This window comes from Exophiala xenobiotica (genome assembly GCF_000835505.1).
Source record: "Exophiala xenobiotica strain CBS 118157 unplaced genomic scaffold supercont1.1, whole genome shotgun sequence".
In the NCBI taxonomy this organism is placed as follows: Eukaryota; Fungi; Ascomycota; class Eurotiomycetes; order Chaetothyriales; family Herpotrichiellaceae; genus Exophiala; species Exophiala xenobiotica.
This window is the reverse complement of record NW_013562494.1, coordinates 3,735,469-3,762,812: the sequence shown is the minus strand read 5'-3', so window position 1 is coordinate 3,762,812 and position 27,344 is coordinate 3,735,469. Positions and strand designations below refer to the sequence as shown.

Here is a 27,344-nt window from a genome sequence, read left to right as displayed (position 1 = left end):
AGAAGGCTGTGCACTCAATTGGCCCACGCATTGGCTCTGCACTGGCTCTGGAACCTTGCGCAGCAACGAGGCGCCCCCGCAACTAAGTACGAGTAGTAACCGTTTGCGGACTTTTTTTCGACTATGTACTGCATGCCCACGAATTTCATTGTCCTCGCTCGGGGACCGAGGACCGCGGTGACTGCGCGTACGAAGGACGTCTGCTCCAGATTGGCATCTTCCTTATAGCATCAAGATCGTTAAGATCTGTACTTTGTAACGGACTGTCCGCGAGTTTCATCGTCGTCCTAGGGATGAAACACTTGCACAGACTGGAATAGTTCTGGTGGCCGAAATGGGCTCCACTGGTCACTGAGTGGCGTCTCGGCTGCTGGTGCAAGGCAAAGCTTCCTGGCACCGATGGGGCGTTTCAGGGCACCGCAGACCCCTGGATCGCTTTTGGCGTCAAGCCTCCCCGCACTTTGCTTCATGGTCGAAGATCCGACCAAGAGAGAGATTCTGAGTGAGCAGAAGGAAGAGGTAATCCTAAGAAAGTAGTGAGAGAGGTTCTACTGAGGATTCAATTAGTGATCCTTCAGTTGTACTCGTAACAGCAGCAAAAAGGCCATGGCTTTGGCAGACTGTCCCGGCGCCACAGTTTACGGACACAGTCAGATCCATTTTTAGTACTGAGCTGGCGGTGCAGGTCCTTGGTTCTGTTCTGCAAACAGCCGCGCCACAAAGCTGATTCGGCGATCAATAATTGCCCTGACGGCCCATCCCTGCCGGGCACCCAGTGGGATCCAAAGGGTTCGAAAACTGGCAGGCGATACTTGAACGCTAGAAACAAGATGTCCTGCTTTTGAAAGCAGACCTGACCTGCAGAGTACTCTTGCACATATCACTTGATCAGAAGATTGTTGTAGGCATCACCCGCTCCGCCGTTGACGGATATAGATAGGATTTTAGAGGTCGTATAGTAGTGATTCCTCTGGCACGCCCCAACACAGGAGGCCTGATGGATTATGCAAGCAGAGTACGGAGGTACTGATATATATATGCTTAGTGATTGAATCTTCACTCGCACCAAGTTCTCCGCGTCCAAGTCCGCTTGCCTGCTGCCTCGACTTGAGCAGTCAGAAGTCTCGCGATGCTATAACTCACCCAAATCGATGGATCATCGGATATCGCGACTAGCAATTCCCTCGTGGATCTAATGGCAGCGACCAGCCCAAACCGGCACTTAAAGAACAAAGAATCGGGCAGCGTCGTGCGAGGTAGGCACGGCAGGTAATCATGTGTCAATCCGTCAATCATGCGACGTTGTGTACTCCGTATACACAATAGAACAATTTGACCTCTCTGATCTTGGTGCTGGCTGGGAGCAGAACAAATTGTTTATCTCATCAGCGAGTGAATCCATCAGGAAGCGCTACTGCAAAAGGTCTTCGTAAATGAATTTCGCTTGATGCTAGGCTCATGACAGGTGATGGCGAACAAAGAGCGATGCCAGAGCATGATTGTTGCGATTGGAAGAAGAGGATCGCGGGCCCTGAGATCCAGACATGCCAGGGAGTGTTTGGACGAGGGCCGACACTTTTCCTTGCTGGGCTTGGGTCTCCTTTGCCCTGCCGCGCGTTGTCGGCTGTCAACCAACAGCAGCCCAACTCCACCACCCCTTCATCTCCCTCTTCTGCCCACTCACCTCTCTGTTTTCCATCCCTTCGTGCCTTCTCCCGCCCGCTCCCACCTGGAATCCAAGTCCGCCTCTTTATCCCATCCCCCGTCACCGTCCTTGGTCGAGAACGAAAGATCTGCTCACCTTCTACCGACCTTTTGATCGACCAGCTCCTTCCCCCTCCATCCCAAGTCGACTTCAATTCTTCAACCTACCTACTTCGATTCAGTCTTTCCCGTCGTTCCTTTTGAACTTTTGAGGTGTTTGTCCCAGGTGGAACGCTCGCTGAGTCGCTGGAGAGACCGACCACATTCCATTCTTTACCCTGTATTTGGCCGCCTTCACCTCCCTTCTTCCGATTCGTTTGCAAAACTCTTCATTCGCTTCAACCCGAGTTCAGTCATCACTGGGGACACATCGGGCAGCTTTTGGGGACCACGTTCAACTGAGAGCATTTTGAGCAAACTCCAGGGGAGATTCGCTCTAAAGAACAGTCTCACCTGCGATTGAGTCTTCCTCCAGAAGAAAGGAGTTGAAGAGACCAGAGAGACTGGCTTTCTGAATCATCATCATCTTTGTGCGATTGGCTTTGACGGGAGTCACCCGGGGTCCTTTGCACTGCCGCACGCCGCCATGGCGTCGATGGATTGTAAGCAACTCTGCCTGCGCAATGGGACTTGTGCTAATAATTCTGCCAGCATCAAGATCACACGTCCATCCCCTCTTCCGACGTTGTGTGCAGTGTCCTCCAGATCCCCCCAGCTGTCCTCCCTGCGCCTCAGATGAAACTTGTTCGCTATCAGCTCAATCGTGCAATTCATGCGCATCGACAACTTGCGTCAAGCTCAGTACAATACCCGGTCAGTCAGCACCAAAGAAATCAACACCTATTGGTGCTATAGTTGGCGGAGTGATAGGAGGCATTCTCCTTCTCAGTGTGCTTGCATACTGCTTTTATCGATTCCGAGTCCGGAAAAAGCGACACGTTGAGATCTGGGATCCGCCCGAGAAAAGAGATCAATCTACCCTGCACCGAGCCGATCGTCAATCGACGAGATCCGCACACTCGATCGCTTCAACCGTTCTCACGCGAGCCTCGAATGTCATTCAAATTGCATATATCCCCGGAGTCACGGTCCGATCACCACCCGAGTCTCCGGCACTTCTAGTTCCTCCTGTGCCCGCGCTTCCGGGAGGCATGGGCAACTCAGCAGCATCTACACCTGAGCTTGAGCAGCACTTTTTCATGCCAGGAGACCTCAGAGATTCGACGTGGTCCGATACTGATTCGATAGCAACCCGTTTCAGTGTCGCACCCAGTCTAGCCCGTCAAAGTGTGGCGACCACCATCTATCGAAGTGACGCCATTGTGCCCCCTATACCGGCACAGCAGGCTTTCCGAGCTCAAGCCAACGTTGTCAGTGTCAAATCGGGATCTAACACACCAGGAACGTCTTCCACGCCCAGCATGAGAACCCCCAAGATCCCGCAAGGACAAAGCATGGGCAGCTCTGCAAGTTCCATCGTTGCCCGGAATGTTACGGCAAGACCTATAGAGGTCAAAAAGACCAACTCAGGCACGAGAGTCCCCACTGTTGCCAATCTTGCAAAGGAAGCTGCCCGAAAAAGCAGCACACCTACGTCCGAACAGAGCATACCCATTTACAGCGACGAAAAAGAAGTCGTCTTCTCGAAGTCGACTGCCACCACTCCTAGCACCACCTCTGAGGATGACCCGATTTCGCCTATCACAATTCCGCGCCCTGCTTTTGCCAGCAATCATTCGGCAAGGTCTTCTTCTGTAAGCGCAATCCTGCCTCCCGATGCTCTCAAAGGCGCTCCTAGCGGTCCCACGCAGCGGCACAGCAACAACCCCATCAACGCAATGATTGCGGATGCTATCAATCGAGCTAGAGATCCGCATCCTATGGGCGTGACCAGCCCGACTGCACGGCCAGAGCTGGTTACTCATGACTCGGGCCCATTTTCAGACTCCAACGAGGTGAAAGAAAATTTACCTTGATGTATATTATTTGCTTTCTTGAGATTCATATGCCACGAGGCAACTTTTATGAGCGATGGGTCAGGTTTGGGATCATCTAGATATGGATATGCCTCGCGATGGTACTCGAGTCATGATTGCAATCTTAAAAACCTTTTCAGACCATCCGAAGTCAAATGCTCCTATACATAAAGTGCCTCGAAGCAGGACGTGCTTGTCAGAGGGGCTCAGATCTGGCGAGGGCGTGTCTTATTAAAGGCGTTCTCTTAGGTTATGTAAGTGAACGTACGGAGTAGGAGGGCTATGATGGTGTGTAGGGCATAGGGCTAGGGCCTGTGATGCTCTATCAGCCCCCTTATGTAAGCATTTTAGATTGATCGCGTCCAAGACGCGTCGCGAGGTTCTGGATATTATTCCATCCACTGCCGTCAGTTCTTGAACCCCCAAGTCAACTACCCTTCAAAGTGTGCCTGCTTTAGCTGAGTCGCATCTGTTCCAGATTGCGTTCCATTATGGGCATCAAAATGCCTGAGTCTTCGTCGCCTCGCGAGCCTACTTCGCCTGCACGAGACGACGACGTCTCTTTGCCTGACACCCCAGTAGAGTCGCCCTCGGGGCCTAACAGCTCAAACCAGCCTGGTGTCGCCCTTGAAGATTTATTCGACGACGACGATGGAGACCTTGAGGACGAGATTCTAGCCTCTGACGGAGCCAACTTACCGTCCTCTCCTCCACAAGCTGCGCCCAGCTCGTCGGCAGAGGCCACTCCTGCTGCTCATCAGGAAGCCTACTCAGATCCCAACTTGATGCTACAGTTCTATTCGCGGCTGTTTCCCTTTCGATCCCTCTTTCAATGGCTCAATCACTCCCCAAAGCCTGGTCCGGACTTCGCCAACCGGGAGTTCGCGCTGACGCTGCCCAATGACGCTTACCTTCGATACCAATCCTATCCCACCGCAGACACGCTACGCAAAGACATCCTGCGACACAACCCTTCACGTTTCGAAATCGGTCCAGTGTACACCACAAACCCGAGAGACAGGAAGACCTTGAAGAAAAGTTCCGTGTTCCGGCCATTGAGTAAAGAGATAGTGTTTGATATCGACTTGACGGACTATGATGACATCCGAACGTGCTGTGAGAAGGCCAATATCTGTTCAAAATGTTGGTCATTCGCTACAATGACGATCAAAGTGGTTGATATTGCGCTGAGGGAAGACTTCGGCTTCGAACATATTATATGGATCTACTCGGGTCGTCGTGGTGTCCACGCTTGGATCAGTGATAAGGAAGCCAGAGAGCTTGATGATGACAAGCGAAAGGCAATCACCGGCTATTTTGAGGTACTAAAGGGAGGCGTGCAGGGTGGTAAGAGGGTCAATCTCAAGCGACCACTGCATCCTCACATTGTCCGAAGTCTGGAAATCCTCAGGCCATACTTCCAACAGGTTCTGGCCGATCAGGAACCTTTCATGTCACAAGCTGGACAAGACAGGCTGCTACAGCTGTTGCCAGACAAGGCACTTAATGAAGCACTCGCGAAGAAATGGGCGAGCAGCCCCGATCGACCAAGTAGCCGCAAATGGGCCGACATTGACGCATTGGCCGAGACCGGAGTCAGTAAAACCTTGAACACCAAAGCACTGCTAGAAGCGAAACAAGACATCCTTCTTGAGTATACCTATCCGAGACTCGACGTCGAAGTTGGGAAAAAGAGAATCCACTTGTTGAAGAGTCCTTTCGTTGTACACCCTGGTACAGGACGAGTGTGTGTGCCAATTACAGCTGCCGGTGATATGCAGCGTGCGGAGGCTTTCGACCCTCTTTCAGTACCGAAGGTCGCAGAACTTCTCCGAGAAGTGGATCAGTTTGGTAGCGGTGAGGACGGCGAAAAGCAAGCCAACGGCTTTGTCGAAGATGGAGTGACGATGAGGAAGTTGAGCGACTGGGAAAAGACCAGCCTCAAACCCTATGTTGAACTATTCGATTCGCATGTCAAGGCGTTGCTGAAGAGCGAAATGATTCGTGTGAAACGGGAAAGAGATGATGATGGCGTTACGGGAAGCGATGCAATGGAGTTTTGAGATTTCGTCATGCGGGATACCATAATGAATAGGCATTGATGTCAGCCCATCATTAACATGAAGTTTGCACTCAACCACCGAGCTTCTCAGTGCTCCTGTTATGATCTCATCATCTTCCTTCCAGGCTTGGGCTACCTTGGGATATGATTGTATGAAGACTAGCAAAGGACTCATGGGAATTCCTTTTCCGGACTTGCACAGACAAGTCTTAGAGTTGAGTGCTGATCCTTGTGATCCGCGTTCAAGAATTATTTTAAACAGTCCTATACTAGCAAGGCTATACCCCTACGGAGACTCAATCAGGAAGGGCTCCACCACGACTATCGACCCATGTCCTTGATTTGTCATCCAGCAATTTTGGTCCTAAACCTCAGGCATTGATGGTTACAAGTCTTCTCCTAAGAGTCTCTCATAATCTTCGCTTGAATCGCCCAGGAATGGACGGTATTTGACTTGGGACCGCCGTCGGGGTAAATCTGCAATCCGCTTTTCTGTACAAAGGCGGCTATTTCTACAGCGACCTCCTTCACATACACCCTTTGCTGACCCGCACGAGGCCGGCGCAGCGACTGAAACACGCCCAGACAAGAGTTCCTGTCCTACACTCAGGTACGCCACGGTCTGCGTAATTGCAATGAGCGGGGCCTTCACCCAACCTCCCAAGCATGGCAACACTGTCCAGGTGAGCTTTCAAACATCCCGCGTCCCTTGGAAGCGCCTCCTCATTCTCAAGCAGGCTTGCGATCTATGCCGTCTCAAGAAGAGAAAATGCGATTTGAAGGGTGGGGTCAGAAGGTGCTCTTCCTGTGAAAAGACCGATGCAGTTTGTCAGATCACGCATGTCACAAAGCCACGAGAGAAGCGGAAGAAGTGAGCTGCACCTGTGATTCCCTACTGTGGAGCTACGTGCTAAAGATCGGATAGAAAGCACATGGAGAACCTTGAAGACCGGCTCCGCAGTCTTGAAGATCTAATCAGAGTCTCTCTAGCCGCGAAGACCTCAACGTCAAAGCCTCAGGAGCCATCTCCTGTCGCCATGGCTTCCTCGCTACAACCTGCACTACCAACTTCCTGGACAACAGCCTCCCCTCCTACGAATGGAATGGCACGTCCCTTAACGCAAGTGCCAACGCTAGTTCGCAGCCTTGAGCATCACCAGTTAGACCCTGGGTCGTCATCAGATGTCTCTCAACCTTCAGAGACGATATACTCTCAGCTGACTTCCGAGATCTCCCAGTCCTGGCATATCACGGGGTCTTCGGAATCTGCGGCTGCAGGCAACCTCGGAGCCTTCAACATAGACCTGCGGCCACAGACGAGGATCAATGGTGTCAGGAAGTGCTCTCTCCCACCTGCTCAGGGCGGCCTGTTCCTCTTGCAAGAATTTCTGGTCGATTTCAACGCAGCTATACCCCTATTCGATGCTGCGACCATAAGCGCACTTTTCTTGGACTGCTACAATGGTAGAGCGGACGGACAAGTCATATCTTGGGTCACCCTCAAAGTTGTCTTAGCTATAGCTCATCGACTACGAGCTATGAGTCCTCTGGGAGTTGCACAAGATACCGAGAATGTTCAGACATACTTGGAAGAGTCACTCGCAGAGTTGCCGGGACTTGTGCTGATGGAGCCATCGCTACTTCTTGCGCAATGCTACTTAGGGATTGCAATTGTCTTGTCGACGTCCTCTCGACCTGAACCCGCTGCCACGCTGGTGTCGATGGCCTTGAGGGTGCTCCAGGATCTCCACATCAATGACCCTGACCCTGACCCGGAAAATACTCCGACAGATCAGTTGCAGCGAGAACGTGTGTTCTGGATTGCATACTTCATGGACGCAGATATGAGTCTGCGAGGGTGGAGACTACCGAGTTTGAGTCCCAAGCTCACCAATGTAGACCTGCCGGCCGAGGATCCGCTTGATGGAGCGGGAAGCATCCAGGCCACGGAAGGTGACCTCAAGGTCAACATTTTCCGACTTCGCGCTAAGCTCGCTTTACTCCAAGCTCAACTAATGGAATATGTTTTGGCTCCGCGAGCTGCGAGTCATGATGATCGCCCATTGCACGAGATTGCGATGAGATTGCACAAATGGAGATCGCACTTCCTATTTATGTTCGAGGTCAAGGACTATCACGAGATGCTACACCGTTCTGACCTTGTCCACGTCGTCATCCTCGAATCGGTGTATTTCGCCACTATTTATGCTGTCCATCTCCACGTCAGCCATGGTTACAAGTTGGGCCGCAGTCCCTTCTCGCCCGCTGCGCTAACCCTAGCCACGGCAATGGAAGATGCTGCACTGCCTCATCGTGACGCTCTGCGGTTTATGGAGTTTCTGAGATTACTACCGGGCAGCGATGTTCCCTTCAATTGGTAAGTCTCCTCGGGGGATTAGGTAGATCCAGTCGTGGTTGCTAACACAAGGCTGCAGGCTGAGTCTCGAAGCTCTTGTTTCAGGCGTAGTGGTTATGCTGACGCACGTGATGCACAATGCCAAAGGCGCCAATGCAAAGGCTGAACTCGATGTTGCCAGGCCTGTGCTACACATGTTGTACCAAATGATTGATTTCAGGAGAGATCAAGACCTTACCCGGTTACAGCACCTTTGTGCCGATCTCTATCTGAGGACCGATCAGATGATACGGCAGGGTATTGCTCGGAAGTAACAAGGTAACTGCAGTTCTTTCCACGCTTGCGGTCTCGCGACTGAGTGAGACTTCATGTGTACACCAAGTCTTCCAGGGACCATATTGCTCTCAGTTGGTGGAGTGCTATGCTGACGGTCATTCACCATCATCTGAAAGAGCGTTTGGCAGATATTTGTTGGGAGAGGGAAAAGCATGCATGGGGAATGTCAGGATGTCGCTAAAGAAAGGAGGAAATGTGTCAACATTGTCCTTGGAAAAGCAAGCATGATCTCGTGCTCCTTCGAATACTGCAGTACTCCTACTCGTAGTAGCCGAGGCCACTAAAGGCTGCTACAGTCGGCTAAGTTGCCATTCACAATACTATAAGAGCTCCTAGTAGCCTAGTGAGCCCAGCAGCACGCCCTAGTTTGTCTACCTGAGAGTCACCTCGGTCACTAGCCTTTGCTTAAGTCAGCCGGAAACTTCCCCGCCTCACATACTCAACTCGTGAACTCTTTCTCCTTCTCATGGCCCGGCAGATACCCTCGATTTTGCAAAGCGATGGGTCAGTGAAGCCAGGACGGTCTGATGACTTCCATTCCTACCGGCCAGTCCGAGCAAACCAAAAGCAAAGGCAAGCACGCGAGCACTGCCTGCCTGGGATGCCGCAGGCGGAAGATCAAGTGTGACAACGTGAAGCCGAAATGTTCCAATTGCGTGCTATATAGTCAGGAATGCGTGTTCCAGTATGGTTTTGATAAGCGGAAAATTGCTCCCAAGGACAGGTTGCAAGCCTTGACGGCCTACTGTCAGGAGTTGGAATCTCTGCTTACTGCAAATGGGTTTCCTCTCCCACCGGCTCCTCCACTACACGTGCAGAAGAGAGCCACCAGCCAGCATCCTGCTTATGTGTTGCCAGAAAGCCAAGCTCAGCTTGCGTTGAACTCGACAGATCAGACGTCGAGCAACGAGTGGCTAGGTACGTATCCCAATTCTACATTGGGACTTTTTCTGATACGTGCCAGATCAAAAGAGTAACGATGACCGGTCTCTGACTGCTCTTGCAAGAGACTCGTCTTGGGATGGCGACTACTGTTATCCTGGATCGTCTCCGGACCAGCCGGTTCCGGAAGCAGACAACTCAAATGCTTCGTCAGATCTACTAGTGGATCAACTGTCAGGGAGGATCGGTTCCCTGCAGATTGCGGAAGATGGACAATTGCGTTTTTATGGCGCGACGTCGAACCTGCATATCTTGCACAATGGCCCTTTGTCCTTGTCTCGGGCGAATTTTCGTTCTCCTTCAGAAAACGGCGCCGATCTTCTTCGAGGAGCAGGCGTCGGCCATCTGGTTGAACAAGACCTTGAAGAACACCTTCTGAAACTCTACTTCTGCTGGGAGGATCCGAGTATCCATGTCGTCGATGAGTTTACCTTCTGGAGAGAGCGCAGGAAGTGCTTATCGACCAACTATCTCTCCTCCTTCTACTCGGAAGTATTGGCAAATGCGATGTGAGCCCCGACCCTTTACGGCACATTCATGACTCCCCTTTTAATTCATCCTACAGGTGTGCTGTCGGAGCCACAATGACCTCAAGGAGATGCGCCCACCTGCCAGAGCCGCTCCCAGACTTCTTTGCCACGAGGTCAAAACTGCTCTTGGACCTCGAAATGGACGCACCTACTCTATCAACAGTGCAGTCTCTCGTCGTACTCAGTGCTGTAGAAGCCGCGCTCACAAGGGACGCACGTGGATGGCTCGATAGTGGTACGCTACTCGACTCTTATCGACATCACTACGCTGATGATCCCATTCAGGAATGGCTGTAAGGCTTGCTGTTGACCTAGGACTTCACCTGGACCCTGAGCCGTACGTACAAGCAGGCATCATCTCGGCCGAAGAGGAGATGATTCGAAAGGTAGTGTGGGCCGGTGTCTTCGTGCATGACAGGTAAGGTTCATCATACATCTGAAACATAACTGCGCAATGCTAATGACTTATTTTCAGAATGTGGAGCCTGTACGTCGGCAGGCCTGTCGGACTTGACGACAAACATATTACTGTGCGAATCTCGCTCCCCGAAGTCTTCAGAGCAAAGGTTCCAAGATATTGGTGTCCATACGTTGATGACAACAAAAGCACAGACTCACCAGTCGTTCTCGACTCCATTGATGACCTGTGCGTCTGGAATGTCAAGCTGTGCGCGCATATGACTGCCATCCGGGAAACGCTGTAAGCATATGAAAGCATGGTTCTTAATCTCAGTCACTGACATTGTTCAGATATCCTGATGGTATCAGTGATCTGAAAAGTCTGAGACAGTTGTGTGACTTTGCAAGTCAGATGAGCCACAAATTGGCAGACTGGCGAGACAGTCTGCCTCCGAGCCTCGCTGTCGATTACACAGACACTGCAACATACTATCTTCCACATGTACTCCAGCTCCAGTAAGTCCACGACCACCCATTTCAGACATTTATCCTCATGGCTCCTAGTATGCAATACCATTGTGTAGTCATTATTACGAACCGTCCGTTCTTCGCTTCGGCAAAGACGATGCCTGAGCTCACGCAATTGGACATTGCCAGGCGCCGGAATACTTGCACAGATTCAGCAAACTACTTCGCGAAACTGGTCGACATCTATCGACGACTATATGGCCTTCGAAGAATCAACGTACAAGCCGTCCATCTTCTCTTCACTGCCACCTTGATCCATGTGTTCACGGCGTGTGGAGCGCTGGACCAAAGAAGAAGTGACAATGCTTGGAACAACCTCGAAATCTGCTGTCAAGCACTCAGTGAAATGAGCCTATCTTTCAAGAATGCGTCAAGAGCATTGGAAGTGATCATGAGCATCAAAAGCGATCTCCTGAGAAGGTCCCGGGCCAAATTGAAGCGGCCGAACCCATGGAATGATGGACAGGACTTTGATGCTGGCTCTCAACGGAAACGGCGTCCAACCGAGCCTGAAAGTGAGTTGTTCAGACCCGTTGGAAATATCCAGCCTTCCAGCCTCGACGCTACCTTTCTCGGGTCAGCCGAGCCACTTAATTTCTTCGACACCTCTTACGATGAGTTCTCCCTCGACACACTGTTTTGGACGGGCTTCAACTCATTGGAGCTGCCACATCTCCCACCTCAAGATCCGAACAATGAGCCTTGACCAAGCTTTCCATCTCCGGAGATAGCACGAATTCCTTGGTGGATATCCTTGAAGTACTACAGTCGCCCGGCATGCAGACCTCCTGTCACGAGGACATCACTTCCCGTAGTATATGCCGCTGCATCACTTAGAAGATACGCAGCTATGGTTTTGAGATCAGCTCTATCCCCAATCCGCTGCAATGGCGCTGCCGAGCCAAACACCGAGAGAAGTTCCGGGTCTGTGGCTGCCAGGCCCCTCGTCATCTCGGTTTCAATATATCCCGGAGATATTGAGTTCACTCGAATGCCTAGCGGACCCAGCTCGACTGCGAGCTGCCGACACAGGGCCCTTATTGCTCCTTTGGAAGCGCCATAAACCGAAAGGCGCTGTGAGGGAATGGCAGCTCGAGCAGCGATGGAGGCGATCATGACGATGCTGCCACCAGACCTTTGCTTTTGCATTTGCTTCACGGCTAGCTGGGCACTCAAATACGTGCCCATCACCTTGAAAACGTCAGAGCGTTGAATTTCATTTGGTATAACTGGGTTATCAACATACGTTGACCTCCAGCACCCTCATTCCTTCATCGCGAGGCGTCTCCAGAAAAGGCCTGTCGCACACGATTCCGGCTGCAGTCACACTGGAAAGGCTGTCAATGTGCAGTCTTGGTAATAATTATCATGAACGTACCAGTTGTCAATTCGACCAAAGTCGGTCGCAGCCGCTTCGAAGGTCTTAGACAGGCTGTCCGCGTCTGTTACGCTCGTTCTGAAAACCATTCCAAGTCAGCCAGTTGCTCGATTGTCGGGGACCATGTCGAACAACCTATAATATTTGGCACGGACACCGAGCTCCTTCTCCAGGTCTTGGAAGGCTTCATTCGGCTTGTCCAGAATGTCGAGCACTGCGACGTCACTGCCGAGTTCAGCGGCGCCATGGGCTAGAGCGAGTCCTATACCCCGTGCGCCACCTGGAATACTCAGCAATTGAGGCATCACAAAACTTGAGACGCCTACCGGTAACAACAGTCACTCGACCTCTCAGAGACAGCAGGTCCTGTATTGAATGCGATTTATATCGCTCGGTGCCAGCTGCAACTCTGACCGATGGAGGCTCAGTCTTTGGACTGGAAGTCACTGTGAACGATCTGATTGCTCGTCTCGATGCGAATGCGGACGGAGCCATTGCTGCCGTTCCCCTGCAGCAAAGCCCCTGGAGGACTTTGTCCGTTAAAAAAGTACTGCGTTGTGCCATGGTATTACCGTAGTGTCCAAGGCTCCCTCGAACGCCCGTGGATGGTATGTACTCCGGGCACGCAACGATGGAAAAAGGCTCACCTTGCAGCAGAGTTATGCATGTACTGAGAGCGGCCCGGCAGGCCAACGGCACATGTCCTCAACAATGAGTGAGCCGATCCCGTCTCTGCAGGCTGGTGAAACGAGTTCCCCGGGATTCAAAATCCGGCAACATGCGGGGGCGGACCAGACTAAGCAGCAAACAGTCCAATAGGACTTGCCATATGCCTCCCACGGCCTCCCTATGCTTAGCCGGCTACTCTCCAATTCTGGGGTCTCCGGTGTTTCGAGGTACTTCATATGCTCCTTCCCCAGGCTGAGAAGTATTGCGTCTACAATCACCTCGTTTGAAGCCGTCTACTCCTCTCGAAAGTGTATCGCTTCTGTGTCATATCAGAATGTCCATCAAAGCACTAAAGGGTCGAGCCCTTTACCGGGTGATGAGTATATGCTGCTCGCTGGTGAGCATCTTCAACTCCTTATCATTTGATTCTCAGTCACTAACAGTTCTACTTACAGTCATTCTGCATGTACGGTTATGACGCCGGCGTGCTAGGAGGAGTGCAGACCACAAAGCCTTTTCTCGACGCAATGAATCACCCAACCGGCACCTATGTCATTCCCATGATTGCCTCCTCATACACTCTTGCCGCTGCCGTGTGCTCTCTCGCGGTCACGATGCTCGGTATGCCTCTCGGTCGACGAGGGTGCATCCTGATGGGTGATGCCTTTGTAATCGTCGGTGCGATTCTGCAAGCGTCCGCCTGGTCCGTCCCACAAATCATAGTTGCTCGTGTGTTGTGTGGGTTCGGAATAGGTTTCGTGAGCTGCTCGGTGCCGACGTATATGGCTGAGATGAGTATAGACTCTAAAGAGCGAGGTCCTGAAGTCGCTATCCAATGCGTCTGGCTGATCTCAGGCGTGGCACTTGCTTATTGGATTGACTTTGGCTTTACAAGAATGTCGAACCAGGTGTCATGGAGGTTTCCCATTGCATTTCAGGCAGCCTTTGCATCAGTTTCTATCGTTGGGATGTGGTTCCTTCCAGATACGCCTCGCTGGTTGTATGCCAGAGGACGGGAGGACGAGGGCGATGAGGTCGTCATGAGACTGCATGATCGACCTCGCGAAGACTCACGTGTGCAAGCCATGAGACAAGAGATCCTGGCTTCAATCCGGTTAGAGGAGGAAGATGAGCACAAATTCAACCCTCTCGATTTGCTCTGGGACAAAAGTGATCTCAGAGCAGGACGCAGGATCAGAATCTCCTTCTTGGTCTTGTCGATACAACAGATGATGGGTAAGTGCGGCCAGTCGCTCATGACTCGAGGTGAGTCCTATTAACGAACCACGCCAGGTATCAATCTCTCCGTCTACTATTCGACCGTGATATTCTCGCAAGTCGGTCTTTCACCTTTCCTCTCGCAACTCCTGGCCGCAGTAATGAACACCGGTTTTGCAGCAGGGACGTATTTCCTTCCGTCCACAATCGAACGTTTTGGCCGCCGCGGTGTCATGATTTGGTCGGCTGTGGTGTTGACCATATGCATGCTGATTTTCGTCATCATGATCGGCCTTCCGAACCCGACGCTCGCTACGCAGTGGGTCGCTGTGGCTGTGGTCATCGTATACAACTTCGTCTTCGGGTAGGTCTTGCCCTTTTAAACAAGCTGTGTCTCTTGCCCAAGCTTGGTGCTTTGCGACTCCTGCCGCCAGGACGATCGACTGACGATGGACAGATATGGCTGGATCGGTGTCCCTTGGCTCTATGGCCCTGAAGTAAGTACCTTTTCCAACACGCAACCCACAGTACCAGGTGCTAATCTGTCCCGCAGATCGCGCCCCTCAAACTTCGCCATCTCGGCGGTGCGGCCGGTGCCTTCGGCGAGTGGCTATTCAGCTTCATCACGGTCTTTGCGGGTGGTATTGCACTGCAAAACGTTGGCTGGAAGATTTGGATATGGATGCTTTTGTCTTGTGCGGTCGCCGTGCCGTTCGTATATTACATGTGTCCGGAGGTATGCTCGTCTAAGCCCCTGAGAAGTTGTTTCGGTTGAGAGTGGATGCTGACTTGGTCCGGATGATAGACTACAGGGAAAACACTCGAAGAAATCGACCTCATCTTTGCAAAGCCGGAGATACGCGATTCCGCGCTCGCGGCGCGAATGGTCCATGATCATCGCCAGGATGGCGTGGGTGAGAAGGTGGACATCGCGTTCGAGGAGAAAGAGGATGTGTGAATTGGTTTGGATCAGTGGCTTCGCACCAGGTTGGTCCCTGAACTCGAGGGCATCTGATTCATACAGAAGATGGAAAGGGCAGTTGTCGATGTGATTGCACGATATAGAAAAACTCACTCAGGACTGTGGGAGTGGTTGAAGACATGTTTGTAAAACGCCATGTCATGGCCCTCGCGGCCAATATAAACTGCTCCCACTTTTGTCGTTCCAGTCAACGCAAACCGTGGATTGAGACCACAATTCTGGTATTGTAGGACATAACGAATGCATTTTGCTCTTTTTCAGTTCGGGTAGATATGGCCCTGTCCTTTACAGGGCATCATCAACCTCGTCCAGGTTGTACTTGCCCATTTTTCTGGGCGGCACCCGATGATGGAAGAGATAGTCAATCTCCTGGAAAGTGCGACCTTTCAGCTCTGGAATGTAGAAGTAACTCCAGATCGTACCCAGAAGACAGGCACCGCCAAAAACGAAGCCAACCTTGCCCTTGAGGTTCGCCTTATCTGGATTGACCAAGTAAGGAACGACAATGTTCATAACAGTCCCAAAGACAGCCTGACAAGCCGTAGCCAGACCGACTGTCTTCGCACGAAGAGACGGAGTCGACACCTCCCCAAGCAGTGCAAACGCAATGCAGCCAATGGTGATCTGGTAAATGAGGGCGTAGACGACGGTGCAAGATGCTTGAACCCAGCGAGCGGCTGAAGTGTGGACGACGTCGAGGATACCCATGAGCACCAGAACGACCGTCATACCAATCATGCCCCAGACGAAGAGCTTCCTGCGGCCTAGAGTGTTGATTGCCGTCCACGAGATTATGACACCAACGACACCGCAAGCGGTCACGCCCACACCCAGGTCGAAGGCGTGGCTAGTTTCGATACCGGCCAGTTCGAAAAAGTACGTCGAAAAGCCGAGGACAAAGACGATACCGGAGAGGTGTTGACACGCAAATGCACCAACGGAGATTAATGTGCGGATCATGTTGGTACCCTGGAAGCACTGAATCCATCTCGCCGACTTGGAAAGTTCAAGATCTTCCTCGACGGTCCGAACAATCATGGCGAGCTTTGGTCCCACGTCAGTACCCTTGCCATGGAGGCGCTCAAGCGAACGTCTGGCATCATCAATGCGACCTCGACGGACATAATGCCATGGTGATTCCGGAGCGAACCAAATTCCCATGAGCAGAATCGCTAATTCCATCTGTCAGAGGATGTCTGGAGCAGGTCAAAGGTCATCACCTACCGACAAATAGGAACTGTACCGCAAAAGGACCACGGAATGCCCACCGATCATCTCTACCACCGAAGCCTTTGATGACAGCGTTTGACAGAAGCTGGCCGATGACGATGGCGAAGTTGATACCCCCTGTAATCATACCACGGAGGACCACGGGGGCTACCTCGGAACAGTACAAAGGACCAATGGTCAGGTAGTAGCCGAGACCAATACCTAGAATCAATTTGCCGATAAGGAATGCTGGTCGGGTGCTTGAGAAGACCTCGCCGAAGATGCCTCCCGTGACAAATACCAGGCCTATGAGGAGAGAATTCTTGCGACCAATGCGATCGGACATCCAGGAGCAAGCAAACCCGCCAAAGAACTGACCGACACTGGAAATACTGTTGAAGCCGCTTTGCCAGCTTGCAGGAAGTACGGGTTGACCCTCGTAAATGTATCTGGCAGGAATCAACTGTGTGCCCGGAGGAGGTTACTTTTCTCAACATACCCGAAGGTCAGACGAAATTGTGGCACTGAGATCATGGCACCATTGACCTGAGCATCGAAACCCCTTCAAGACTCCATTAGGGTACAGGTTTCGATTGTTGCAAAGGGCAGGCATACCATCCAACAGCACTGAAGGCGAAGAAGATACACCAGAAAACAACAGTCTTGTTGGTGGTGAGAGCACTCCAGACCGAGAGTTGATGCTCTTCTTCGGCGGCGACTCGTGCTTGTTCGACTTTGGGAGCAACAGTCTCGATTGCGCTCTCCGCAGCCTTGCTTCCCCCGTGAAGGTCAAACATCTTTTCCATGAACTGCCAGAACTGCTCTCTTCGTTCAGGTAGGACTTGATGTGCGAGGGGGAAATGCGTTGTTGGGACCAGGCCACACCTTGTCCGGCTCAAGCAACCTTTAACATCTTTTCCCGAGCTCCTCTTGACGAGTACATTTTGCTCAGAGCCGGTGACTGACTCCAGCTGCAGATGGGATGTCACCTCCGCGCAACAGCTGAAAAGAAAGAATTTGAGCCCGGCGTTCCGCTGTGCCTGAGAAGGTAAGATGGCATCTCTTGGGTTGCAGTGGCGCTGGCAAGGTACATGCTACTGTGGCTATTGTACCCCGCCTGACAGGGGTTGTGGCCTGATTGCCGCCTATATCGATGCCGTCTTTCCTGGCTTAGAAGGGTTAGGCGGTACCCAGATGCCGCATGGGACTCGAGCACGACTGAAGCGACTCCTTCATAATCTTGACCGCCACCTGGCTACAGTAACTGGACCATCCTCCCCTGCAGCGAAACTCGGCTGGAAGGTCTTCTAGAAGTCTGGTGCCATCATGTGCATATCGCTAATCAGGCTGGAATGACCTCTCCGCGATAGGAGTGTATGATGGTGTCATTGCAAAGGATCACCCTTCCAGCACTCCGCCGAACACACTTATCAGACCCGGTATTCCGCTCTCCGACTTCATCTACTCTTCCCCCGTCTCTTCCCCAGATCTTCCCCCAGTGGCGCCAGTGGAGACGCAACTTATCAACGTATGACGATCATGGAAACTTCGCTGCGAAACGTTCTACACGCCAACGAGCCAGCATATGATTCATCAACCCTTCCACCCGGGCATTTACCGGCGTCCACTGACGCCCTCCTCGGGCCCGTCGATGCTCGAAATGGAGTCAGCAAGTCACGAAAACGGCCTGCCACGCGGATAAAGTCGTCTTATCCGCGGAAAAGAGCCATTCAAGCGTGTCAGAAGTGCCGAGTAAGGAGGACCAAATGCAATAATGCAAGACCTTCGTGCTCTGCCTGCTTGTCGATTGGTGCCGAATGCACCTATTCTGAAGGAGATCATTCTACGTACGCGATACCAGCGGCCCAACTTCGGACTCAGTGGTGTTGAATACATTTGACTGACCTCTTCAGATTCGATTCGGCCAGTCTAGCGATCCTGGACAAATTGAATACTATCGAGGAACTCCTGAGAGGCAGCAATGATGACAGGCGGACCGCTGCAACAGCCGCTCCAAGTAGTGCCGATTCCGATGCTCGAGGGACTCTGTCTCGGCTTGAGTCCCTGAATTCACCCAGCCTGGAGAGAGCCAAAGACTCTGCCCCCTTTCACATGAACATTGAAGGCGTGCTATCGTGGTCCGTCTTTGATGACCTAAGCCCGAACCTGGACCTCAAAGGTCTCCTCAATTCTGGAAACCAGGTCGTACCACTACAGCTGTCGGTAGCCACGGAGTTTGACGAGCACTTTGCAGAAGAGACTCTCGTCGCACGTTTTATGAACAATGTCTTCATCTACAATCCCGTCTTAGAAGAAGCCAAGATTCATCGGTATATGCGTGATGCTAGGTTCAACGGTATTGGCTGGGATGCCCAGTCATGCTTACTGGTATGGGGTGCCTCTAGTACCTGGGACTTTCTGATGGTTTTACAGCTCCTCATCTATGCTCATGGATCGATTGTCGGGCCCTTCGATGGAGGCCACCAGCCAGATGCCTCCACATTCCGCTCTACTCCTCAGTTCAAGCAGGCAGAATCCTTCTTTTCGGCAGCTCAGAAGCGAATGGGTCTATTACTTTGCAGGACTGGCGTACTTGAAGCACAATGCTTTTTCCTGGCTGGCGTGTACCTGATGGCAACGTTACGCCCTATGGAAGCATGGAAGATGTTCGTACAGGCTCTTGCCTGCTGTCAAGCATTTTACACGGAGAAAGAATCACCAGAAGCCGACCGAGAAGGTGAACAGCGATTGCGGGAGAGCATATATTGGACGTGCTTCAAGTCCGAGCTGTGAGACCACCCTGTCATGGCGACTGGTATGGAAGCTGACTCATGTTCAGTGAGCTCCGTCTCGAACTCAATGTCTCCGAGACATCAGTCTGGGACTTGACATATCCGGCTTTCTTTCCCTCGCCGCCAGATGGACTCCGGTCGCAACGTGAGATCGTATGGTACTTCTACCTTGCCGAGATCGCCCTTCGTCGACTCGGCAATAGGATCCTGAACTATATCTACGACACGAAAGCTGCGAGCTCACTGGCCGACGTGGCTGAGTCGGCTGTTGGATTTGAACAACAAGCTGCAGATTGGCTGCGTTCTCTTCCCCAAGCACTTGACCTAGACTCCTCATCTGTGGGCGAAGAGAGCGAATTGCATCATTCCCTGAAATTCATCCTGAAAGGACATCTCCTTGACTGCTACGAAATGATGTATTGGCCTTTTATTGTCTACGCTGTCAACTATGACACACCGGAACGGACGGCAAGTATATCGAAAGCGGTGATGGACTCTTTCGTACAAAAGGCTCTTATGGTTTGTGTGGAACGAATCGAGAAGAACGAACAAGGATTCTACTACCGCCATCATGGGACATGGTTGATGTTGAGGTCTTGTACAAGAAGCGCCTTTGTGCTGCTGGCTACTGCGCGGATTGAGAGATTGACCTTGTTGCTGCCGGAGAGATGGCGACACGCCATCGAAAAGGTCATCGAGATGCTGCGGTTCTGGAGGCGGGAAAGTAGGGACGTCGAAGATAGGCTGCGTCTTGTCGAGGGGCTCTTGGATGGGCTGATTAATCGTCGTTGAATGGTCTGAAAGCTTGCTGCAGCAGCAGAACCAAAACGCAAGCGGAAAAGGCTGAGTAGCAACGCATAAAGTGAAGGCATGGAGGTCTGAAGCTGAGAAGGATATGGTGACCCATAAGTATAGGAGCCGAGGGTGCTGACAATTATGATGACTATGATCCCTACCTAGGTATTCTACTATAGTACTCAGGACTCGGCACCTTCCGATGTCCGAGGGAATACATCGACACCAAGACGGCAGAATGAATCAGTGGCGGCTGCAGTTACTGTCTTCCTGAATACTATTCACCCACACACCGTTGTCACTCGCCCACAGCCAGGGGTTCAAATCCCGTGGCAATCAAGATCAAAAAACCAAGAATTTACAAAAAACTAATTCCTGGCCACGATTCAGTCCCCTCGAAAGGAGGACCTCAGGAATAGAAAACCAGGCGGACTGATTTTTTTACATGCACGCCGTTGACCTTGGGCTACTAGTCCTTTAGCGCTTCTCCGACACCGATGACCATGTTTAAGGCGAAGAGTCAAGCCCGGTACACCAAGGAGGTCGAATACTGGAAGGGAAAGCGGGAGGTGAATTCACCCATTGTCGAGAGGAATTCGAGGAGTTCAATATATATACTAGGCACCCCAAGGTATATATCACCTTGGAATTTCGGGCCTTGTCAAGGACACGGCACACAAGCGGTGAGAATTTACGAGATGAAGCGGAAAACCGTCTCGTACCGGAAGCAAAGGCGTACAATCCTGGTCGCTTCGCGGCCATCATGACCGTCACTTGTGCCAAACAAGCTCGCGACTTGCTGACTTCATGAACATCTTGCCGCTCAAAAAATTATGCATCGACCTCCCGAATCTTGTACTCGAACATCCCGTTCGACAGGATGCTGTTCTTGGCAATCATTTTCGTGCATGTTTCAATACCGGCAGCTGGAACCCTGTACTCGAATTTCTTGCCTGGCGCCGACTTTGTCCCGTCGGGCAAGGCATGGGGATACGGTAAGTATTCCGGCATGAGCCCAAGCTGGATAAGAACGGACGCTTGGTCCCAGGAGATATGTTCGTGGTACAGCCGGTCGCCGCGGATGCACACCACCGCGGTGAAGGGGACTTCAACTCTTCGTCCTGTCGGAGGGATGCCGGGGATCCTGTCAACCGCAAGGGCAAGCGTTTAGTCAAAACTGAAAGAAAGGCGAGGAGAAAGGAAAAACCAAGGGATGCGAGGGGAAAGAAAAGGTGTGCTGCGTACATCCAGTCCATCTGCCTATCATGAGTGAACTTGAAAATGAACTCGTCCACTACACGGTCAATGCCCACCGTCCGGCTTACAAGCTGCAACTCGGTGTCGTCGGGATTGTTGTGGATGAAATTGTGTTGGTAGAACCATGTCAGTTTCTCACGGCCGATCCCGCCGGTCATCTAAGCGACGAGCAGCACTCGGTTAGTTCGTTCGAAGGTCAGAATCTGAAGGGGTTGACAGGGGCCTCACAGTTGGGACATGGTTCACGTAAGGCTCCTGGACCATGGTGCCCATCGTCTTCGCAGCGGACCGGTCGGCGAACTCGAAATACGTGTGCTCTTCCCAGATGGCCTCCAGGTCGAAGTCGGCACCTCGGATATACTTTTTCAGATGCACCAAGTTCCGCGTATGCGCGACCGACTCATCGGTTCCGTTGAAGTCGGCCTGGCATGGTATGGGGAATTTCGCCGACTTTGCTGTAGGATACGAGTATATTCTGAGGCCTTGGATGCTTTTTGGTGGTGCGGAGTCTGGGTTTGGGTTTATCGGTCCAGCGATATGATACAGGCAGGGTAGTGACGTCGGTGAAGTAGGTGTTTGTCCTGTCTTCGCCGTGCCGTAGATGACGGCTGCTCGTATCCTCGAATCGAAGGTGGTTTCGCTGATATATTTGTCCCATAGTGTTTCGTCGTAGACTGTGGGGAGGAATTGTCATGTTTCAGTTCTTTGCAACCGCCTATAGTGCTCAGGATGGCAGAGGGAGAGGGTGTCGTAGGGCCTTACCTATCAATCCGACGCCGTCCTCCTCGCGACAGGTATCGCAAGTTTCGAGAGCAGTGATGGCTTTGGTGAGGACTCCCTGTGCGGCATCAGCGCCAGTGGATTTGGAGGTGAAGGCGGGCGCTAGGATCTCGACGACAGCGAAGCCTTCTTCCGCCCACTTCAGAAGAGGAGGCGGGATCTGATCGACGCAGACGGTGCCGGCATGCGGGTATGTGGGTGCATCCTCAGGCATGACGAGGATGAGGCCTGGGCCGTAGCCTCGTCGAGAAAGCGGCGGTAAGAGTGAGACGTGATCATCGACTTTGACAAGGTCGGCGGTTGGTAGTTTGACTGGCTCTCCCAGCCCATTTGGGGCGGCCATGGTGTATCCTTTGTGTCCTCTTGTCGACGTTTCTGGCCACAGGTAAGCTCAACAAAACCTAGAGACTAATGAAAGTTGTCGTCCGTAAGGTAGCTGCAAAACAAATAACGACTGAGTTGTCCTGGTGTCAATATATGCTTGCGACCTGGCCCGATCGAGGTAGCTGGTAAGAGATCACCTCTTTATCTCATTGGATTGTGGTGGATGGCCGAGGAAGTAAAGCCCGAATCTAGAGTCCGACAGGAATTTGGTTGCAGGCACGATCACCTGAGAGTGCCTTATCCGTCGAGTTCTTGAGGAATATATACAGTACAAGATAGGCGATGGTGCGCGGCCCGCTCCAGATATCATTGATATGAGAACGTTAGACTCGGTCTTCGCGCCCTGGACATATGCTTCGGCTTACTTTCCCTCCAGGCCCGCCAAAGTTCATTTTGCGTTAGCGGCTCTTTGCTTATCAGTCACGTGTTGATATGGCCAGCGCTAGAAAAAAGTTCACAGTCAAGGCCGTTCACATTTGTTGAAGGTTTTCGAATTCCGCCAAAAACTCGTCACCGACTCAAGACGATTTCAAACAGCGACAATGGAGCCTCACGGCGAGAAGTCGAAGAAACGCAAGAGGAAGCATGCCAAGTTGATTAGTACAGCGACAGATGCTAGTCCTGCTGCGCCCGTCGCCGACCAGACCGTTCTTCCACCCTCAGACCGACGCAGAGAAAAAGGCAAGAAGAGAAGGAAGACATCACATACAAGCGACGATGAGCCAGAGCTCGATGTGGCAGATGCAGAAGATGGGGAAGATACGCTGCAAGCTGTTGAAGACGCTTCATCGGACGAGGACGAAACTGCAGCCACAAATGGACCTAACGGCGCTCACGATGATGTCGCAGCAGACGCTTCCAGCGACGACGAGCCTTCTGACGTTGACAACGACACTGCCGGCCCTGAACTCGAAGAAACAGTCAACACTGTCAATGGAACCACCGAGATCACCGCCACCAGTGACCTCCCAACCGACACTGTCCCCTCCCTCCCTGGCACCAACACCACGCCCCAAAAATTCAGCGACCTCTCCCTCTCCGAACGCACCATGGAAGCTCTGAAAGAGATGTCCTTCACAACCATGACCGAGATCCAACAACGAGGCATCCCACCCCTCCTAGCCGGCCGCGACGTCCTGGGCGCCGCCAAAACCGGCTCAGGCAAGACACTTGCTTTCCTCATCCCTGCCATCGAGAGGCTGCACGCCCTGCGCTTCAAGCCACGCAACGGCACAGGTGTCATCGTCGTCAGTCCGACACGCGAACTCGCGCTGCAAATCTTCGGCGTGGCACGAGACCTCATGGCGCATCACAGCCAGACATTTGGCATCGTGATTGGCGGCGCCAACCGCTCCGCCGAGGCCGACAAGTTGACCAAAGGCGTCAACCTGCTCATTGCCACGCCCGGCAGACTTCTCGACCACCTCCAAAACACCAAAGGGTTCGTGTACAAAAACGTCAAGGCCCTCGTGATCGACGAAGCAGACCGCATCTTGGAAGTCGGCTTCGAAGACGAAATGCGCCAGATCGTCAAAATCCTACCCAACGAAAAAAGACAGACGATGCTCTTCTCCGCAACACAAACAACAAAAGTGGAGGACCTCGCGCGCATCTCACTGCGCCCGGGACCACTGTATATCAACGTCGACCACAAAAAGGAGCACAGCACCGTCGAAGGGCTCGAGCAAGGCTACGTCATTTGCGAATCCGACAAACGCTTCCTGCTGCTTTTTAGTTTTTTGAAACGCAACCTGAAAAAGAAGGTCATCGTCTTCATGTCGAGCTGCAACTGCGTCAAGTACCACGCCGAACTGCTGAACTACATCGACCTGCCCGTGCTCGAGTTGCACGGGAATTTGAAACAGCAAAAGCGCACGAACACGTTCTTTGAATTCTGCAACGCAAAGGCCGGCACCATGGTCTGTACCGACGTCGCGGCCCGGGGTCTGGATATCCCTGCCGTCGATTGGATCGTGCAATTCGATCCGCCGGACGATCCGAGGGATTACATCCACCGCGTCGGGCGGACGGCCAGGGGCTCGAACGGCAAGGGCAGGAGTCTAATGTTTTTGCAGCCTAGTGAAGTGGGCTTCTTGAGTCAGTTGAAGGAGGCGAGGGTGCCGGTTGTTGAGTTCGACTTTCCGGCAAAGAAGCTGCTCAATATTCAGAGTCAGCTGGAGAAGTTGATCAGCCAGAACTATTATTTGAACAAGGTATGTTATGTTACGCAAGTTCTCGGATGCATGTGTTGGTCTTTGCTAACCGCCTGGTGTACAGTCTGCGAAAGACGGCTACAGATCATATCTGCAGGCGTACGCCTCGCACAGTTTACGATCGGTGTTTGATGTGAACAAACTCGACTTGGTCAAGGTAGCTAAGAGCTTTGGCTTTGCTACGCCGCCGAGAGTGGATATCCAGCTGGGTGCAAGCATGCACCGAGATAAGAAGCAAGGGGGTAGAAGGAGTTATGGTAGTCAGCCGAAACAGCATAGTCATGGGCTCAAGTTCAAAAGGAAGTATGGTGGTGAATGATGTAAGTGTTTTTGATTATTTGAGGGTACAAGGAATGTAGAATCCTTCAATGCTGGATCGGCTCAATGACAATTATCGGATCAAGAATCTCTCCTCGTTGTTGACCGCACAAATCGCCCATCTCATCTTTTAGTTGTTGACCACAGACGTCTGCAAGCTTTAGCAGCTCGCCATCGACGGCCTCCACAATACCAATACTCAGAACTTCGCCACCATAGTCTTCAGTTTTGCATAATTCGGCGTTCCCCATCCAGTTACAGGATCCCACCCAGCAATTGCTTCCCAAGAAGCTTCCTTGATCTTTCCAGCAGGCTGACCAGTAAACATGTCGACACCACTGCAGCCCCGCGAAGCTCCGACGGTAATGTCAGTAAAGCCTTGATTGCCTTGGACGTATAGCCAAGGATTGAGAAAGCCAAGTTTCGTCTTCCCCTGAGTCATTCGAATGTTGTTGAGATTGTTGATGATGGCGGCAAAGGTGGGAGCCGCACAGCTGGTACCATACACATATTCTGGTCCACCTTGGTTCCAGATCAGATATCGGACAGCCTGCGCTGAGGCATCTGGATACCCTCGTCCCCAGATGTTGTAGTACCCCTCGTTCTTGTCTCCGAGCTGGTTGAAGTAGTCTTTCATAGTGTCGGTCTGCCATGTCGGCTGAGGAGAATAGTTTGAAAACCCCCCTGATGTGAACGCAGCGGCTAGCTCAGGATTCAGACTATACGTACCACCCACTGCTGTTACCCATGGGCAGCTCGCTGGGAAAGATGGTGAGAATCGGAGGGTGTTCTTTCCGTCGTTGGATTGACAACCACTTCCAACCCCAGTGTCACCACTGGCGAAAATGACTGACACCCCACGAGCACCGACCTGGGCGAACAGGTTGCACACCTGGACTGCGTAACTGTCTGTGAAGTGTGAGAAATGAAATAGGCGGGGCGAGTCTTTCAGACGCACAAGGTACCGTCTCTTCGTCTTCTGCGTACGACGTGGAAAGAACTGATGGAAGCAGTGAATCATTGAGGCCGAGCAAGAAGTGCAGCTGATCAAGATAAGGCTCGTTGGTGCCATTCGCAGCCGATGGCTGATCGGCGTTGCTGTTCATGGGGGCTCGTCCACCAGTCGAGAAGTATACCAACGGCGTTCCTCCAGTCAGAGCGGCGGCGTATTGAACCTAGGGCAGGTCAAACCTGCCGCAATGTGCTTGAGGTCTTGTTAACTTACGTCAAGATTCGCTTCTGCACTTGTGCTGACCTGGAATGATACAACACCCTTGTTGATGGAGACCAATTCAATATGTCCTAAGACTGTTGGCTCAGTGTGGTCATGAACTCTTCAACATCTGCGGTGAACGATCGCTGTTCAATGAATCCAGATATACCCATTCTCAAGGCGTTTGCCGGTGGATCAAACGGGTCCATCTGGTATATGCCCCTGATGCACGCTGGTGTTATCGTACTGTTGCAGAAAGTCTCGCTCTAAGTTCTCTACACAGAAGGATTTATCTGTAAGGGGGAAGAGTCGTCGCTGTTGTCCATCATCCATTCAGCCTGTGCCCTGGGACTGCCGAATCGAATCGTCGGCTGTATTGTCTCAATCTTGTTTCGAAGTATCGACAGCACAGAGTCCTGAAGGGTACGTATGACTGTGACATCTCCCTTGTGAAAATTGTAGAACTTGGTATCCAGGAGGGCCTCAGCTGTCCCGACATTGAGGCGGAACGTGATCCAGTGTCCGGAGAGCTTGATGAAATCAGCAGCAACGCCTGCATTCTTAAGCCACGCTACGATCCCATCGCTGACTTCGCTTGAGGGTTGAAGTATGTCATCCACTTCTCTCTTGGTGAGGTGCTTGCCATACAACGGATAGTCTGGGGTGGAAAGGTCGTTCACAAGTTGGTGGAAATCGGCCAGCATTGGTTGATCCATGGCTAAGCGAAGGACAAGCATGTCAGTTTGTGGAGGTGCATCTCTCTTCACTAAGTTAGTTTGAGAGTCAGCGTTGAGGGTTGGCTTACCTGAGTCCATCCCTTTGGTATACCGCGCAGGCTCTCTATGATCTCTGGTGCATTGCCAGGCAACGTAGAAGTGGTGCCGGCCCAGCACCAAAGCAGGAAAACGAGATTGAATAGCATCATTTTGTCAGCTCAAGTTCTTAGTGAGCGCCGCAATTGATGTGAAAAGAAGAGGAACCGCAGTTAGCCAGGAGACTACAGCCGCCAGTGGTGTCTTCAAACAAGGAAAATGAGATCCTAATGGATAGAAGGCCTTTACGTCCAAATGAAGAACTGATGTCAGGAACGCTCCTGCTTCATATGATGAGACTGCTCCGATTGAAGTCGGTACACTCCTGTCCCTTTTAAGGTGGAGAAAAGTCCGAATGGACCTGGCCGTCCGTCCTGTACCTCAGGAGAGGTTCAACTTCATAGATGTCCGACTAGATGTGTTGCAAAGATGATCAGATATTTCCTGACGAGAGGAAATTCTCCATGCCTGTATTGTGGTAGCGGATTTAA

General features: G+C 52.0%; 11 protein-coding genes across 14 annotated transcripts; 7 read left to right on the top strand and 4 right to left on the bottom strand.

Moving 5' to 3' along the window:
• Positions 1 to 1,692: 1,692 nt before the first annotated feature.
• Positions 1,693 to 3,961, top strand: PV05_01468 (uncharacterized protein). The gene is made up of 2 exons (XM_013466466.1): positions 1,693 to 2,306; positions 2,356 to 3,961. Exons 1-2 carry the CDS (start codon positions 2,291 to 2,293, stop codon positions 3,678 to 3,680), a joined length of 1,341 nt encoding a protein of 446 aa, XP_013321920.1. The 5' UTR covers positions 1,693 to 2,290; the 3' UTR covers positions 3,681 to 3,961.
• Positions 3,962 to 4,093: 132 nt separating this feature from the next.
• PV05_01467 (uncharacterized protein) lies at positions 4,094 to 5,929 on the top strand. The gene has a single exon (XM_013466465.1). It carries the CDS (start codon positions 4,172 to 4,174, stop codon positions 5,741 to 5,743), a length of 1,572 nt encoding a protein of 523 aa, XP_013321919.1. The 5' UTR covers positions 4,094 to 4,171; the 3' UTR covers positions 5,744 to 5,929.
• A 245-nt stretch (positions 5,930 to 6,174) lies between these two features.
• On the top strand, positions 6,175 to 8,744 carry PV05_01466 (uncharacterized protein). The gene is made up of 4 exons (XM_013466464.1): positions 6,175 to 6,425; positions 6,480 to 6,613; positions 6,668 to 8,119; positions 8,178 to 8,744. The coding sequence occupies exons 1-4, from the start codon at positions 6,378 to 6,380 to the stop codon at positions 8,410 to 8,412; spliced, it is 1,869 nt and encodes a 622-aa protein (XP_013321918.1). The 5' UTR covers positions 6,175 to 6,377; the 3' UTR covers positions 8,413 to 8,744.
• A 217-nt stretch (positions 8,745 to 8,961) lies between these two features.
• PV05_01465 (uncharacterized protein) lies at positions 8,962 to 11,539 on the top strand (the record flags this gene model as incomplete). Its single annotated transcript, XM_013466463.1, has 7 exons — positions 8,962 to 9,352; positions 9,399 to 9,885; positions 9,942 to 10,141; positions 10,192 to 10,324; positions 10,382 to 10,606; positions 10,657 to 10,821; positions 10,870 to 11,539. The coding sequence occupies 7 exons, from the start codon at positions 8,962 to 8,964 to the stop codon at positions 11,537 to 11,539; spliced, it is 2,271 nt and encodes a 756-aa protein (XP_013321917.1).
• Positions 11,410 to 12,706, bottom strand: PV05_01464 (uncharacterized protein; the record flags this gene model as incomplete). The annotated part of the gene is made up of 5 exons (XM_013466462.1): positions 11,410 to 12,024; positions 12,080 to 12,161; positions 12,212 to 12,289; positions 12,347 to 12,491; positions 12,538 to 12,706. The coding sequence occupies 5 exons, from the start codon at positions 12,704 to 12,706 to the stop codon at positions 11,596 to 11,598; spliced, it is 903 nt and encodes a 300-aa protein (XP_013321916.1). The 3' UTR covers positions 11,410 to 11,595.
• A 508-nt stretch (positions 12,707 to 13,214) lies between these two features.
• Positions 13,215 to 15,056, top strand: PV05_01463 (uncharacterized protein; the record flags this gene model as incomplete). Its single annotated transcript, XM_013466461.1, has 6 exons — positions 13,215 to 13,277; positions 13,336 to 14,116; positions 14,174 to 14,462; positions 14,556 to 14,595; positions 14,652 to 14,834; positions 14,904 to 15,056. The coding sequence occupies 6 exons, from the start codon at positions 13,215 to 13,217 to the stop codon at positions 15,054 to 15,056; spliced, it is 1,509 nt and encodes a 502-aa protein (XP_013321915.1).
• Positions 13,292 to 17,276, bottom strand: PV05_01462. Of its 2 annotated transcripts, XM_013466460.1 has the most exons (4): positions 16,905 to 17,276; positions 16,789 to 16,851; positions 16,305 to 16,738; positions 13,292 to 16,252 (listed from the first exon to the last, which is right to left on the bottom strand). In XM_013466460.1, the coding sequence occupies exons 1-4, from the start codon at positions 17,093 to 17,095 to the stop codon at positions 15,366 to 15,368; spliced, it is 1,575 nt and encodes a 524-aa protein (XP_013321914.1). In that variant the 5' UTR covers positions 17,096 to 17,276; the 3' UTR covers positions 13,292 to 15,365. The 2 variants fall into 2 exon arrangements, with proteins under 2 accessions (XP_013321914.1, XP_013321913.1); XM_013466459.1 differs by having other exon boundaries at positions 16,789 to 17,276.
• Positions 17,277 to 17,555: 279 nt separating this feature from the next.
• On the top strand, positions 17,556 to 20,108 carry PV05_01461. 3 transcript variants are annotated; one of them, XM_013466456.1, is made up of 4 exons: positions 17,556 to 18,136; positions 18,203 to 18,677; positions 18,723 to 19,078; positions 19,129 to 20,108. In XM_013466456.1, exons 1-4 carry the CDS (start codon positions 17,820 to 17,822, stop codon positions 19,871 to 19,873), a joined length of 1,893 nt encoding a protein of 630 aa, XP_013321910.1. In that variant the 5' UTR covers positions 17,556 to 17,819; the 3' UTR covers positions 19,874 to 20,108. The 3 variants fall into 3 exon arrangements, with proteins under 3 accessions (XP_013321910.1, XP_013321912.1, XP_013321911.1); XM_013466458.1 differs by having other exon boundaries at positions 18,203 to 19,078; XM_013466457.1 differs by having other exon boundaries at positions 17,556 to 18,677.
• A 337-nt stretch (positions 20,109 to 20,445) lies between these two features.
• On the bottom strand, positions 20,446 to 22,592 carry PV05_01460 (uncharacterized protein). Its single transcript, XM_013466455.1, has 4 exons — positions 21,896 to 22,592; positions 21,362 to 21,807; positions 21,122 to 21,291; positions 20,446 to 21,020 (listed from the first exon to the last, which is right to left on the bottom strand). Exons 1-4 carry the CDS (start codon positions 22,254 to 22,256, stop codon positions 20,708 to 20,710), a joined length of 1,290 nt encoding a protein of 429 aa, XP_013321909.1. The 5' UTR covers positions 22,257 to 22,592; the 3' UTR covers positions 20,446 to 20,707.
• Positions 22,593 to 22,793: 201 nt separating this feature from the next.
• PV05_01459 (ATP-dependent RNA helicase has1) lies at positions 22,794 to 24,916 on the top strand. The gene is made up of 2 exons (XM_013466454.1): positions 22,794 to 24,510; positions 24,575 to 24,916. The coding sequence occupies exons 1-2, from the start codon at positions 22,840 to 22,842 to the stop codon at positions 24,827 to 24,829; spliced, it is 1,926 nt and encodes a 641-aa protein (XP_013321908.1). The 5' UTR covers positions 22,794 to 22,839; the 3' UTR covers positions 24,830 to 24,916.
• Positions 24,917 to 25,027: 111 nt separating this feature from the next.
• Positions 25,028 to 26,966, bottom strand: PV05_01458 (uncharacterized protein; the record flags this gene model as incomplete). Its single annotated transcript, XM_013466453.1, has 6 exons — positions 25,028 to 25,737; positions 25,787 to 26,003; positions 26,054 to 26,130; positions 26,211 to 26,263; positions 26,321 to 26,802; positions 26,847 to 26,966. The coding sequence occupies 6 exons, from the start codon at positions 26,964 to 26,966 to the stop codon at positions 25,028 to 25,030; spliced, it is 1,659 nt and encodes a 552-aa protein (XP_013321907.1).
• Between the last annotated feature and the right edge of the window lie 378 nt (positions 26,967 to 27,344).

Excerpts from the sequence above, each read along its gene's own strand:
- PV05_01467 (XM_013466465.1), top strand. The coding sequence starts at position 4,172 with ATGGGCATCAAAATGCCTGAGTCTTCGTCGCCTCGCGAGCCTACTTCG.
- PV05_01466 (XM_013466464.1), top strand. The coding sequence starts at position 6,378 with ATGAGCGGGGCCTTCACCCAACCTCCCAAGCATGGCAACACTGTCCAG. Across the intron at positions 6,614-6,667 it reads CCACGAGAGAAGCGGAAGAA|AAAGCACATGGAGAACCTTG; the intron begins GTGAGCTGCACC and ends AAGATCGGATAG. Across the intron at positions 8,120-8,177 it reads AGCGATGTTCCCTTCAATTG|GCTGAGTCTCGAAGCTCTTG; the intron begins GTAAGTCTCCTC and ends ACAAGGCTGCAG.
- PV05_01462 (XM_013466460.1), bottom strand. The coding sequence starts at position 17,095 with ATGGAAAAGATGTTTGACCTTCACGGGGGAAGCAAGGCTGCGGAGAGC. Across the intron at positions 16,852-16,904 it reads GCCTTCAGTGCTGTTGGATG|GGGTTTCGATGCTCAGGTCA; the intron begins GTATGCCTGCCC and ends GGAGTCTTGAAG. Across the intron at positions 16,253-16,304 it reads GGTACAGTTCCTATTTGTCG|CGATTCTGCTCATGGGAATT; the intron begins GTAGGTGATGAC and ends AGATGGAATTAG.
- PV05_01461 (XM_013466458.1), top strand. The coding sequence starts at position 17,820 with ATGACGATCATGGAAACTTCGCTGCGAAACGTTCTACACGCCAACGAG. Across the intron at positions 18,137-18,202 it reads TCTGAAGGAGATCATTCTAC|ATTCGATTCGGCCAGTCTAG; the intron begins GTACGCGATACC and ends TGACCTCTTCAG. Across the intron at positions 19,079-19,128 it reads ACGTGCTTCAAGTCCGAGCT|TGAGCTCCGTCTCGAACTCA; the intron begins GTGAGACCACCC and ends ACTCATGTTCAG.
- PV05_01460 (XM_013466455.1), bottom strand. The coding sequence starts at position 22,256 with ATGGCCGCCCCAAATGGGCTGGGAGAGCCAGTCAAACTACCAACCGCC. Across the intron at positions 21,292-21,361 it reads ACGTGAACCATGTCCCAACT|ATGACCGGCGGGATCGGCCG; the intron begins GTGAGGCCCCTG and ends CTCGTCGCTTAG. Across the intron at positions 21,021-21,121 it reads GATAGGCAGATGGACTGGAT|GATCCCCGGCATCCCTCCGA; the intron begins GTACGCAGCACA and ends TGCGGTTGACAG.
- PV05_01459 (XM_013466454.1), top strand. The coding sequence starts at position 22,840 with ATGGAGCCTCACGGCGAGAAGTCGAAGAAACGCAAGAGGAAGCATGCC. Across the intron at positions 24,511-24,574 it reads AGAACTATTATTTGAACAAG|TCTGCGAAAGACGGCTACAG; the intron begins GTATGTTATGTT and ends CCTGGTGTACAG.